Source organism: Chlorella variabilis (genome assembly GCF_000147415.1).
Source record: "Chlorella variabilis unplaced genomic scaffold CHLNCscaffold_21, whole genome shotgun sequence".
Taxonomy (NCBI): domain Eukaryota; kingdom Viridiplantae; phylum Chlorophyta; class Trebouxiophyceae; order Chlorellales; family Chlorellaceae; genus Chlorella; species Chlorella variabilis.
Window position 1 is genome coordinate 842,926 of NW_005435067.1, and position 12,384 is coordinate 855,309.

General features: G+C 63.3%; 6 protein-coding genes across 6 annotated transcripts; 4 read left to right on the forward strand and 2 right to left on the reverse strand.

Moving 5' to 3' along the window:
- Positions 1-22: 22 nt before the first annotated feature.
- CHLNCDRAFT_36792 (hypothetical protein) lies at positions 23-2,747 on the reverse strand. Its single transcript, XM_005844747.1, has 11 exons — positions 2,640-2,747; positions 2,423-2,486; positions 2,252-2,314; positions 2,135-2,153; positions 1,794-1,985; positions 1,559-1,690; positions 1,320-1,444; positions 1,104-1,183; positions 841-962; positions 565-697; positions 23-443 (listed from the first exon to the last, which is right to left on the reverse strand). Exons 1-11 carry the CDS (start codon positions 2,701-2,703, stop codon positions 265-267), a joined length of 1,173 nt encoding a protein of 390 aa, XP_005844809.1. The 5' UTR covers positions 2,704-2,747; the 3' UTR covers positions 23-264.
- A 1,129-nt stretch (positions 2,748-3,876) lies between these two features.
- On the forward strand, positions 3,877-6,590 carry CHLNCDRAFT_58828 (hypothetical protein). Its single transcript, XM_005844668.1, has 9 exons — positions 3,877-3,913; positions 4,019-4,083; positions 4,232-4,323; positions 4,562-4,684; positions 4,855-4,986; positions 5,163-5,300; positions 5,537-5,800; positions 5,962-6,021; positions 6,148-6,590. Exons 2-9 carry the CDS (start codon positions 4,035-4,037, stop codon positions 6,286-6,288), a joined length of 999 nt encoding a protein of 332 aa, XP_005844730.1. The 5' UTR covers positions 3,877-3,913; positions 4,019-4,034; the 3' UTR covers positions 6,289-6,590.
- A 330-nt stretch (positions 6,591-6,920) lies between these two features.
- CHLNCDRAFT_138720 (hypothetical protein) lies at positions 6,921-7,951 on the forward strand (the record flags this gene model as incomplete). The annotated part of the gene is made up of 5 exons (XM_005844669.1): positions 6,921-7,064; positions 7,188-7,310; positions 7,452-7,499; positions 7,651-7,767; positions 7,925-7,951. 5 exons carry the CDS (start codon positions 6,921-6,923, stop codon positions 7,949-7,951), a joined length of 459 nt encoding a protein of 152 aa, XP_005844731.1.
- A 496-nt stretch (positions 7,952-8,447) lies between these two features.
- On the forward strand, positions 8,448-8,801 carry CHLNCDRAFT_14335 (hypothetical protein; the record flags this gene model as incomplete). The annotated part of the gene is made up of 1 exon (XM_005844670.1): positions 8,448-8,801. A coding segment is annotated over one exon (354 nt), but the record flags the coding sequence as incomplete, so codon positions are not given.
- An 809-nt stretch (positions 8,802-9,610) lies between these two features.
- CHLNCDRAFT_138721 (hypothetical protein) lies at positions 9,611-10,300 on the forward strand (the record flags this gene model as incomplete). Its single annotated transcript, XM_005844671.1, has 3 exons — positions 9,611-9,689; positions 9,879-10,016; positions 10,152-10,300. The coding sequence occupies 3 exons, from the start codon at positions 9,611-9,613 to the stop codon at positions 10,298-10,300; spliced, it is 366 nt and encodes a 121-aa protein (XP_005844733.1).
- A 57-nt stretch (positions 10,301-10,357) lies between these two features.
- Positions 10,358-11,246, reverse strand: CHLNCDRAFT_58829 (expressed protein; the record flags this gene model as incomplete). The annotated part of the gene is made up of 4 exons (XM_005844748.1): positions 10,358-10,728; positions 10,866-10,990; positions 11,088-11,158; positions 11,232-11,246. Coding segments are annotated over 4 exons (243 nt in total), but the record flags the coding sequence as incomplete, so codon positions are not given.
- Positions 11,247-12,384: the final 1,138 nt, after the last annotated feature.

A 12,384-nucleotide genomic window follows, 5' to 3' on the forward strand; every position in this document is an offset into this window, starting at 1 on the left:
GTTCCTGGTAAACTCGCTCGAGCACTGCTGTTATTTTGTCAATTTGCCGTGACTGAATGAATGAAAAATGATTCAGAATATCTAGAAGTGCAAAACTGGAGTCTAGGCAAGACAGGAATCAGAGTAAAAGAAGCAGATTTCCTGAAATGAAAGTTGAAACAGTTGACAGCTGGATGGACCTGCTGTATGAAACTCAAAACTGTTTGTTGTCCTGGGTAGCACCAGCCAACCACAACCCACTCTGCCGTCGCACCAACGATCGCCTTACTGCTCAGCACCCACAGCAATCCTGGTGGGCCGCCATCGCGAGGGGTCAGCTGTCATTCGCTCAAAGCGATAGTCAAACACGTCGGGCTGCCCCACATGCTCCACCGCCTCGGCGAGCGCGCCCGCGGTGCTCCAGGAAAAGGGAGGCGTGCCGCCAGCTCGCGTTGGGCCCACCACTGCAACGGATATTGAGCGGAGTGGGAGAAGAGGTTCAGGCTCACGTACCAAATGTGGAGCTCAGCGCACGTGAGAACATTCAGGACCCAGGTCAGCATGCCTCTCACGTGCTGCACCCACCTGCATCAGCCTCCAGCGCCAGGGCCAGGCTCCAGGTGGTGGCCTTGGAATCATAGCAGCCGTAGGCGCGAGGCTTGCTAGGATCCAGATCTCCCCGCCCGCACAGCGCACCCAGCGGCGTGCCGCCGGAGAACTGTGGGTGGGGCCAGGTCAACGTTGCGTGGTTCAGGCAGGTGTGGAGGGAACGTAGTGCTGAGCAAGAACGACCTGGAAGTGGCGAGTGGCGAGCAGCCAGGTGCCCATGCACCACACTAATGTGCAGCCAGGCACGCTCACCGGCTCTTGGGGCCAGTTGTTGCTGCGTAGCAGCGCCTTGAGGCTGTCCATGTCATCCACGGCGTGCACGTCGCGGCGGAAGATCTGCGCACGTGGTGCCAGCTGGTACGACGCTCCAGCGACTGCAGTTTCATTGATCAGAGGCACAGCTAACAATCGCAAGTTGGGGTCAGGATTGACTCAACACATTGTCAGCAAGCGGAGTCTGCGAAGAGAGCGGGCGATTTGGCGCGCACCTGCGGCTGCGCCATACGCCTCGCCACGGGCGGCCTGAGCAGACACAAACTCCGGGTAACCGCTGCGGTGGTAGATCTCTGGAAAGTAAGGGATGTTGTATGAAGGCCTGCACCCATTAGGCAGCGGAATCCATGCACAGCAGAGACTGACTGACGGGGCACCAGCAGAGCGTGATCAAAGCTTGTTTGGCACATGTTGCTAAAAGACAGGTGAGGCGGCCACACTGGGTACAGCCAGCGCACCAGTAGCCCCACTCCAACGTGTCGGTGTGGTCAGAGGCCACCACCAGGCCCGGCATCTGCTCAACCACCCACAGCAGGCCCTTGGGTAGCTCGCGCCCAGGCTCAAACAGCTTGAGGTCTACCACCTGTGAAAGGACCGGGCACAGATGGCAGGGCAGGGCAGGTTTTTGCATACCATTTGCTTGGCTGGCAGTGCAGCAGGCATGTTCTGATTAGGTGCATTGGAAAGAAGGGGCAACGCGGTCCAGCAAACTTGCCATCCACTGGTTGTTGCCTGTGCCGCTGTTGTGCTGCGCGATGATGTCGGTCCACGCCTGGCCGTCGTGGGCTGTGAAGCAGGCGATGCGTGCGCGCTGCCAGCTCAACACGCTCTGCACGGCGCAGCACGCGACAAGCCCATGCCCCATGATACACCACAAGTCAACAAAATGCATCACCAACTCATGGCACCACCCGCACCTCACCCATTCATACCTGTGGGGTGAGCAGGGAGTAGGAGGAGGCATTGAACACCGAGTTGGTGGTCTGCAGGACGGCCAGTCCGGTGCTCAACAGGTAGAAGTCGTCGTCGCTTGATAGCTCGCCGGGGTAGCTCGAGAAGGACATGCGGCGCAGCGGCAGCTCCTGGCTATGCAGAGCCACGTCATAGTGCTTGTAAATGCGCACCTGCACAGACAGAAACGCACAGAAAAACAGGTTCGAAACCCACACAGTCTGCCACGACCTGAGTGAAACGCCAGAGACAGTCGGGTTGCAGCTGTAGGCGGGGCAAGTGAAACATGATGCTGCAGCACGCTGTGGCTGCTTGAACGCACCAGGGCACCAAAGGTGAACCTGCACCAGGGGTGCCACAGCGAGGACAACACCACGGGTTGGACATGTCAACCGGTGCAGCACAGTGCAGGGCAGGCCAAGCATGGCTGGCTGCTCACCAGGCAGAGTGACCCAGCAGCAGGTCTGAGAGGTCGGGTGTGACGCGGACCACTGCACTGCACCTGCAGGGGATCGCCACAAGGGTGATACAGAAGTCAGGGAAGCTCTGACCACTTCGGCCATCAGTGGGAAGCAACCTTCCTGTGCAGCCTCCACCCAATCCCACGTACCTGCCAGCCGAGTGCAGCTCGTTGACAAGTTCATGTGGTGAGAGGTGATCCCACTTACGTGAGGCTGCACGCAGCGAACAGCACATCACGGGCACCGCTTCATACGCAAGTGCTCAGGTGTCAGGCATACATATGTATGCTGCAAGCTTTTATAAATCAAAATGAATTGAAAGGAGCATGCGCACAGCATGCCGTTGTTGCTCGCTGCTCAGCACACCTGTCGCGGCGCCACCACCGCCCAAGGCCTCAATGAGAGGATCCATGTCCCCCACAGCCGACATGAACAGAAAGTTGCGGCGGCTCAGGTGCGGCAGGCTCGCCCCACGACGGCCCTTCTCGTGTGCCACTCTGGCATTGTACCCCGCCCGCATCCCGTCCATCTGCAACCGCAGAAGGTGCTTCGAATGAAGGGCCGAGAAGAAACACAGACAAGACAGATATTCTCCACACATACAGGCGGCAGTGCGGCTAACGGCACCCTAGCAGTCGTGCACCTGGGAGTGCAGCAGGCGCATGGCCGTCCAGAATGCGCCCTCATTGTGCACCGCCTGCTCTCGAGTCCAATCATCTTGCTGCTCGAGCCTGCATCAGGCATGCACAGGCATGAGTCCAACGACCAAAGCAATGGCAGCAGGTGCGGGGCAGGTGGCAGACTGCCAGCAGACGCAGCCGGGCGGCACACCAGTCGAGGGGCGCCTCGGAGGACAGGTTGAAGTGAGCTTTCATGTTGTGAAAATGAGAACTGATTTGCTCAGCTGCAACAGCAGGCACAAACAAAGCATGGTTCACAGCTGCTCGCCCAGAGCCGCTGGATGCACAAGGCAGGCGCACCTGACAGCCATCCCTCCAGGTAGCCCAGCGCCAGCGCCTGCTCCTGGTCGGTGTAGTCGGGGGAGGTGGAGATGCTCAGCTGGTACCAGCCGCCTCTGGTCACCTTGCCGTCCAGGTAGCTGCCGGTGGCGGCTGCGCCTGTAAAAAGCAGCAAGGGGCACAAAAGAAATTAAGATGTAGGCGCGGAGCCTGACGGTGGGCTGATGCTACAAGGAAGTCTGGTGCCAAGCACGGGGCGCCTCTTAGCCGCGACCTCACCCTCGCACTTGCCGCTGCCCCCGCTGCTCGGCGCGGCGACAAAGCGGGGGTCGCCGACGGCGGCAAAGACCACACAGCCGTGCTGAACTGGGCTAGCGCTTGCGCCAGAGATCCCTTCAGGTCCTAGTGGGAGGCTGCTCTGAGCCTGTGCGCTGTGAAGGAGGCAGGCAAGCCACGCCATGGCCGCTGTCGGGCGCCACATTGCTGCAGCGCCTCCAGTGGTCCTGTGAACCTGCTGGGAGAACAGCACACCAGGAAACACGCTCTCCGAGACCTGCGCGATGAGGAGCGGTGGAAAACTCCGTGACCTCGATTGGTGGCAGAGGGGGCAAGCCATTAGCCTCGTTTGCTTTGTCTTCAGGATTGATCAATCACACCACCTTCAGGAGCGAGTTGCAGGAGGTCTGTTTGCTTTTGGAACCTGGAGCGAGAGTTTGCTCAGAAGCGTGCAATCCACTCAGAGCATTCAGCATCTCCTAACCAACAGCACCTGCCATCCAGGTGCAGGTGCCCACGCGCCAAGATGAGGCTGCTGCTTGCACTCCTCGGCTGGGTGGCTCTGGCGTCCGCAGGCAAGCCCGGCGGGGCACACGAGTGCGGGAGCGCAGCGAGAGCAGCGCGAGCAGGCCCTGAGCGGCGGATGGGCGAGCGGGCGGGAGCCCTACCGCCGCCGTCTGTGCCGCCACCACCATCCCCTGTCCCTTGTGTTTTCTGCTGCAGCGCCAGTGATCCGGTCCCAGAACAATGAAAGGTTCCGCACGCTGCGCCCTGAAGTAGATAACCTGCGCCTGTCGCCCTGCGACTACTGCCAGGTGCGTCTTTAGAGGGCTCAGGGGTGGGCAGCTGCAGCAAAGGCCGGTGTTTAGATGTTCTGCCGGTGTTCAGATGTTCTGCCTTCCAGTGGCCAGCAGCCCTGCTGCATCAAATAGGCAGTTGCAGCCCATATCTTCCAAAGATATGGGTGTGCCCATCCCTGCCGCCTGCCGCCCTGCTCACCTCACCCCATCACCTACCCTTGTCGCGCACCACCGCACCTTCCGGCGGCCGCAGGAGCTGGTGACCACGCTGGAGTCTTTTGCCACCGACCCAGAGACCCAGGCGACTGTGGAGGAGTACATTGAGTCCTCCGTCTGCGCCGGCCTGCCAGACCAGTTTGCGCAGATGTGCACGCAGGTGCGGGGCGCGAGCGCACGCGTGCCAGCGAGCAAGGGCAGCGCCGCGACCATATGGGAGAGCGTCGGGTGCTGGCGCAGGCCACTGCTCGCGTGCTGCCTTGCAATTGCTCTGCCTGTTTGTGCCTCCCTGTGCTCACCGCTGCCCTGCACCGCTCGCTTGCCGTGCAGGAGGTTCCTGTGCTGGTGGCCCAGGCTGCCGACCTGATTGAGAAGACTCTGGATCCCAAGGACACCTGCGAAGCGATGGGCATCTGCCCCGGCTCCTCTGCCGCGCAGCTGCTGGGCGTTGATGCCGCCAAGGTGCTCTCCTTGTGTGCAGGCTCTTGAGCTGGGCTGTCCTGGGCTGGCATATGGACGGGATTTTGTGGGGGAGGAGCAAGGCTGGGGGGCTGGGCAGCCCCAGCAGCCGCTGTCCATGCGCCTGCCTCATCCCGCCACTCTGCTGCCCTGCCTGGCCCCCGCTTGCACCCTTGCAGGGATCCACCCCCTGGGATTGCCCCGTGTGCAAGATGGTCGTGATTGCTTTCGTGGAGCGGCTGCAGGACCGGGAGGAGCGGCAGCAGATCGAGGCCGACATGCGGGCCGCCTGCGACAACCTGCCGCCCGAGGCCAAGGTGCGCGGCCCGGCTGGCAGCCTGCGGGCGCCCCGTGCGCCCCCCTGTTGTCCCCGCACCGGCATTTATGCGGCGCCTGCCCGCAGCAAATCACTCGCCGCGTGCCTCCCTCCTGTGTCCATTCTGTGACCTCCTCGCCTTGCTTGCTGTTTTACTGTCGCGCCCTGGGCCCCACCCCACCCGCGCACTTCCCTGCCCCCCCCCCCCCCTGGGTTCGCCTCCCCTCCCCGGTGCAGGCTCGGTGCCTGGATGACGTCACCAACCTGTTTGTGGCGCTGGACCACCTCCTCAGGGATGTGGACCCCGAGGGCGTGTGCCGCGTGGCCGAGTTCTGCACCCCCAGCGGGGCCGCGTCCGCCAGCGGCAGCCCCGCCGCGCTGCGTGTTCTGGGCGCCACCTTCAGGGAGCTGGCTACGGGCGGCCCCGCCCGGAGCGGTGCTGCCAACGACATGTGCCAGAACTGCAAGACCATCGTAATGGAGGCGGCAGCCATCCTGCAGGTGCCTGGGCTTGCCTGCGCCCGCATCGGGTGTTTGTGCCTGTTCGGGCCCAGCTGTCAGGCAGCAGTGCTTGCTGACGGTGGTCGGGCTGCCTGTTCCTGCCGCCCCGCCGGTAGTCATCCTGCAAGTCCACCTGCTGCGCTGCCGCTGCTGCCGTGCAGGACCCCAAGACCCAGGCCGAGCTGCTGGAGTATGCCAAGGAGGGCTGCAACATCTTTGCGGTGCGTGCCGTGGCATGCGCCAAACCGCAGGCCACCCTTAAGGAGCAACCGCGCGTGGCCGCGCATCTTCACTCTTCACCGCAGGCGCTTGTTGTTTCCTTCTCCCTGTCTGTTCTGCCGCCGCAGGACTTCAAGGACCAGTGCGAGCAGTACGTGACGCTGTACGGCCCCCTCGTCTTCAACATGCTCATCTCCTACCTCCAGCCCGATTCCGTCTGCACGCGCATGGGCTACTGCTCCGCGTCTCCGCCCTTGGTGGTGACCTGAGAGCGTGCCGCAGCAGGCCTGTGGGCCCCAAGAGCCACCTGCTGGGCTTGGCTTCTTTGACACACCTGTATCCCACCGGGGCTCTTGCCAATCTCTTGTGCATGTGCTGCCCCAGCTGTCCATTGCGCGCGCCGCCTTTTGGCTTCAGTCACCCGCTGCCGCTGTACGTCCATGCTCGCCTCTCATGACCACAGCTGCCTTGCCACAATCAATCCTGATGTGTTTCCTGGCCCACGCCAGGCGCATGCATGTATCTTGAGTGTATGCTTTTCGCCGCCTCAGTCTGTAAACCATTGGCAAGCGCTTGTGGTCAAGGAGGCCCGGGCGTGTTGCCAGCTCAGTGCCATGTGGATTTTCTCAGTAGAACACCGTCTCTTCTGCCCTGAGCGCCTTGCCAAGGCTTCTCACAACGCAACCTTAGTACCCAGAGCTCCACTCGTCGCCAAACTCTAGCAGCCTTGGAGCAGGCTTCTGGTGCGACTGCCTGCTGCCTCTGGGATCCCACTGGCTGCCGAAATTCGTTTCAAGGCGGGTTTCAGTATAGGAAATGTTTCGTTTGGAGTCGGTGTGCTGCCACCCTACACAACTGGCGCCATCCATGCTCCTGATTGCTTCACAGGTCCCTGCACGCTATGCAAGCGGCCGCCACTAGCACCGCCACGCCCGGCGCCAACCCTGCACGTGCGGCGGCCGCGGCGGTCGACGCCCCCTGCGTGCTGGCTGAAAAAGCACGCCAACGAGGCAACGACATGTACAGGGATGGCATGTGGGATCAGGTAGGGCAGCAGCAGCCGACTGATCCAGCACGTTTTGATTGCCGTCTGTGGTGCCAAGGCTGCTCGGGCAGGCGTCCTGCCAAGCGATGATGGCAGGTCCACCCTGCCCCCTTTCACATGCAGGCCGTGCAATTCTACCGGCTGGCCGCCTTGCTGGCGCCCGGCTCCAAGCAGGCGCACGCCAACCAAGCAGCCGCCTGCGTGCAGCTGCAGCTGTGGGATGAAGCGGCCGCGGCAGCCTCCCAGGTGGGAAGTGCCAGCACTCCACCCTGTTTCATTGACAGGACACATGGTTTTGTTTTCTACCTGAGAAGTGGAGGCTGCAATGGGGTGCAGGCCCTGGCGCTCGATCCCGGTTACCACAAGGCACGTTATCGGCGGGCGCAGGCCTACGCCGGGACCGGGAAGCCCAACCTGGCTTACAACGAAATGAAGGTACGGGATGGCATATATGAACACCACACCAGCAAGGCCCAAAAGGTTGCATGATTCCATACCTGTACTGCTTGATTGAGCAACAGGGATCAGAGCAGCAAGGGTGTTAAGCAAGCTCAAAGGCAGCTGCCCTGCATCGCCGTGGATGCAGGCAGTGGCTGCCGCACTGCCACAAGACAGGCAGGTGCAGGCTGAGCTTCAAAAACTGCAGAAGGCAGCAGATGAGGGCAGCCGGGTGCAGCGAGCACCACCGCTGCAGGCATCACAGGTGCAGATGGACCAACACGGCAGGGTGCTGTTGCCCGTACCCAGGTGATGATCCAGAGCTGGGGCGAACACAGTGCCTGCCGATATCCTCTGTGCCTTGGCATGATGCTCCACGTCAGCGAGCTGCGAGTAACTTGGACTGCGTTGTGGCTGCGCAGGCCAACCAGCGCTGCTGGTATGAATGATTGCTTGCCAGCTGTGCACCTGGCAGCGTTGAATGGCGACTTGCTGGAGCTGCTGGCATCCATTTCGGCACAGCCAGACCAGGTCAATGCTGCGACAGAGAGAGGCTTGACACCGCTGCTGGGTGCAGCATCTGTTGGGTCCGCGGAGTGTGTGCAGGCCCTGCTGGCGGCTGGGGCCAGCCTCAGGGCCACAAACTGTTTAGGCCAGACCGCGCTGATCCTGGCAGCCTGTCGCGACGAAGGCTGCGTCCATGCGCTGCTGGCAGCTGGAGCGGATGCTTCAGCGCCTGATGGTGATGGCAGGACGGCGCTGTCTTGGGCTGCATATCACGGCCATGAGGGCTGCGTGCGCCGGCTGCTGGCGGCTGGGTCCCTGCCAAATGTGACCGATGACGACGGCGTCTCGCCCCTCGCTGAAGCGGCAGCAGCTGGTAGCCTTCCGTGCGTGCAGCTGCTACTGGCTGCCGGCGCGCGTGTGCAAGCAGCCGACACAAGCCTTGGCAGGACAGCGTTGCACAGGGCAGCCCAAGCTGGCAACGAGGCGTGCGTGCGCGCGCTGCTGGCTGCTGGTGCCAGCCTGGAGGCGTTCGACTGGTGGGATCACACGCCACTAGCCTTCGCGTCAGCCGAGGGCCACGCAGATTGTGTGGCTGTGCTGCTGGAGCACGGCGCAAGAGCGACCCACCCTTGCCTGCACCTGGCAGCCACGAGCGCAGCAGGGGAGGGCAGCCTCGCCACCATTCGCCACCTGGTGAAGGCGGGGGCAGACGTCAGTGCCAAAGATGAGAACAGGCGCACGGCACGTCAGCTTGCCCTGGCAAATGACAGGACAGAGGCGGCAGAGCTGCTCCTCAGCCTGGAGAGGGATGTCCGAGCGAAGAAGAATGGTGAGCCTGTCTATGTGTCATTACATGTGCTTGCACCATTGCACTCAACTCCAGTGATGCCAACTGCTCCAAGCCTGCAGAGCTAAAGGTCACAGGCCGCCAGAACAAGACGACAGTCCAGCAGCAGTCGCCCTCACCTGCGGCTGCCGCGGCGGCAGAGCGAGCCGCTGCCGCGCTCCTGGCAGAGGAGGAGAGCCGCCTCCAGCAACAGCAGCTCGTGTCAAAGCAGCATCAGCGGCAGCGCTTGGCTCGGCAACAGGCCAAGGTCGCTGTCAATGTTGGCCGCAAGCTACAAATGCACCACTCATTGGTGGGCTCTGCAGAGTCATCCGCTGATGAAGGGAACAGCGGCGATCAGGGGCCACACTACCGCCCCGGCAGCCCAGCGCAAAGCTCCAGTGGCGCTGCAGCAGGGCTGTGGCAGCATGCAGAGCCCTCGCCTCCACTCCAGCAGCATGCGGCTGACGGCAACCAGGGCAGCACAAAGAAGAAGAGGAGCAGGAGGGGGGGCAAGAAAAGCTGGAAGGGTGGCGCCAGCCAGCAGCCAGTGGATGGCGGCAGAGGTGTTCTGCAGGCGGCTGCACCTGGAACAGACTCAGACATCCCTACAGAGCTCCCTTTGGCAGCTTCTCTGCCATCGGAGCGGGAATCCCCTGCATCCGCAGCCACCAGCACCGCAGCGCCCGAGTTGCCAGCATTGACAGCAGCACCTGCGGAAGCCAGCGGGATTGAGGAGTTGCTGCAGCTGATGGGCGTGCGTGGCGAGGCGGGAATGGGGGCACAAGGCCACGAGGAGGAAGAGCTGCTGCAGCTTCTGGGCATCCACAGCGAGGATGAGCTGCCGCCCTTCAGTGATGTGCCAGGCTGGAAGCCGCCCACGCCATCTAATGCAGCATCAGTCACCGCTGGCTCGGCGGCCCTGCCACCTGCGCAGCCGCCCCTACCCGTGCCGCTGCCTCTACCCGTGCCGCTGTGCCTGCCATCTGCGGCACCAGCCACAACGTCCGGGCCGGCCCTTTCAGCTGATGCGGCTGCTGCAGGCATAGGCTTTGCCGCGTCTTCCAGCAGCTGCGCCTGGGCGCTGCCGCCGGAACTGTACTGCCCCATCACACGGGAGCCCATGCGGGACCCTGTGCTGGCTGCCGATTCCCACACCTACGAGCGGGATGCCATCGAAGGTGGGGCCGCTGTGGCGGGGCAATGCTGCGGCCAAGAATTTACTCTGTGTGCCTGTGCAGCTGGGGCATGTCCTGACCCTTGGCCCCCTTTAACATCATTGTGTGATATGCCCACCGCCTTCGCCCCTGGTGCAGCCTGGATTGCACGCCAGCAGGCTGCCGGACAGCAGGCGACCTCACCACTGACCAACCTCCCACTGGCGCACACCGAACTAGCCCCCAACCGTGTGGTGCGCAGCCTGACGGCCACTCTGGCGGGAGCTTGGGATGCGTGTGCAGGCTGAGCCGCGCCTGCGTTGCCTTTTTTTTTAGCTGTGCATTTGAACGCTAAACATTTGTGTGGTGGTGTGCTTGTTACAAGGGTCAGTCTCAACTGACAGGACAGCCGTGCACAAGAGAGCGGCTCTGCCGGTTGGCTGGTGGACAGGTACTGATGCAACAAATGCAGGCATGAAGAAACAATGTTGGCAAGGCATCAAAGTAGCGAGCCGAGAAGGGTCACGAGCAGGCGGGCAGGGGAAAGCATGAAACACAAACAAGTCGTTGAGTTGAAAAGAAAACGTACTAAAAAGCAGCAGAGACAGGTAACGCCTGCCGTCCTAGCCGCACGGGTCCAACGGTGCGCATCGCACCCTGAGGTTGTAGATGAAGCGTAGGACTTGTGAAGACATCGGAGTGTTAATCGTAACCCTGTAGCCCTTGATCACCCAGCCTGCATGTACGCATGCGAGCGCGTGCGTGTTGGGGCCCCCTCGGACGGCGGGGGACAGAGGCGGACGGGATAACCAGTCTCGCGTCAGGCACAGCCAGGGGACGAGCGCCGCGCAGGCAAACGCTGCAGCGGCCCACCTGGAGGGCACTCGTAGGTGAAGGCGGGGGCTGGGTTGGGCTTGAGCTCGCCCTCCACCACGATTAGCGGCCCACCCTCGCCGTAAAGGATGGACAACCCTCGGCTGCCCTGCCCGCGGATGATCCTGCAGCCGACAGCAAGGCGAAGAGCTCAGCTTGGGGCACGGGCTGCCTGGCTTCCCTGCCTGCCATCCCTGCCAGCAGCAGGTGCCGCCGGCTCGCCTGAAATCGTCGTCGCTCGTCGGTGTTGCCGTGATGACAGGAGTCCCAGGGCCAGGGACCAGCGGCCGGGCCTGCAGCAGAACAGGAGGTGAGCAACACACAACAGCGCGCACGCACAGGGCGGCCACGCTGGCCCGCACGCACCACCAGAGGACGTCCTTGTGGGCAGATGGCTTGCAGGCCAGTCATGTACTTCATCAAGACAGAGCCCACAGGGATGCCTGCACGACCCATTGGGCCACGGAAGAGGCGGCACGCTTGGCGAAGCGGGGCCGCGCAGCCACATGCCGGCATCGCAGCATGCACCGTCGCAGCGTGCGGCGCTGGCGCGCTCACTTTCGTTGTTCATGGTGAACTGCCACGAGACGATGTTGCCGCAAGGGCAGATGAGGTCGTCCTTCTGCTCCTCCTCCTCCTCTGAGTATGGAACCAGCGGAGGCTGCCCCTCCGGCGGACCCCAGAACGCTGCAGCGCAGGCACGGAGTGGGTCGAGGGCGTGCACAAGGCGCGTCCCCATGCCATGCAACTCGCTTGCGCCCAACACCACGCACCTGCTGCCGGCGGTGATGGCGGCGAAGGCTTCGGGCGCGGCGGCGGAGGCTTGGGCTTCGGCGGCGGCGGTTTCGGCTTGGGACGCGGCGGCGGCGGAATCGGTGGCTTGGGACGCGGCGGGGGAGGCTTGGGCTTCGGCGGCGGCGGTTTCGGCTTGGGACGCGGGGGCGGAGGCTTGGGCTTTGGCGGCGGCGGTTTCGGCTTGGGACGCGGCGGCGGCGGTTTCGGTGGCTTGGGGCGCGGCGGTGGAGGCTTGGACTTTGGCGGAGGCGGTTGTTGACGCAGCGGAGGAGGCCTTTTTGGTGGTGGAAGCTTGGGGCGTGGCGGCGGCGGCTTGGGCTTGGGACGTGGTGGCGGCCGGCTGGGGTGCGGTTGCTTGGGTGGCGGCGGCTTTGGCGGTGGGGGCTTTGGTCGAGGCGGAGGGTTGCGAGGAGGTGGCGAAGGGTCCAAATCCCCCCCACAAAAAAGGATGAGCGGGGCGGCGGCGAAAAGATCGGGGAAAAAGGCGGCGGGGGGAAGGCGCGGGGCGGTGGCGGATCGGCATCAGGTGTCGGCGGGGCGGGGCGGGGAAAAAAGAGGGCCGGCATCAGGAGGCGGCGGCAATGGGCGAGGTGGAGCGGGAGGGTTGGCATCAGGTGGCGGCGGAGTGCCGAGGGGCGGGGATGCGCTGTCCCCCCCCCCCCCCCCGTGGCAGCTGCCAGGTCGGGCTCAGGAGGCGGCAAGAAAGGAGGCGGGGGATCCAGGG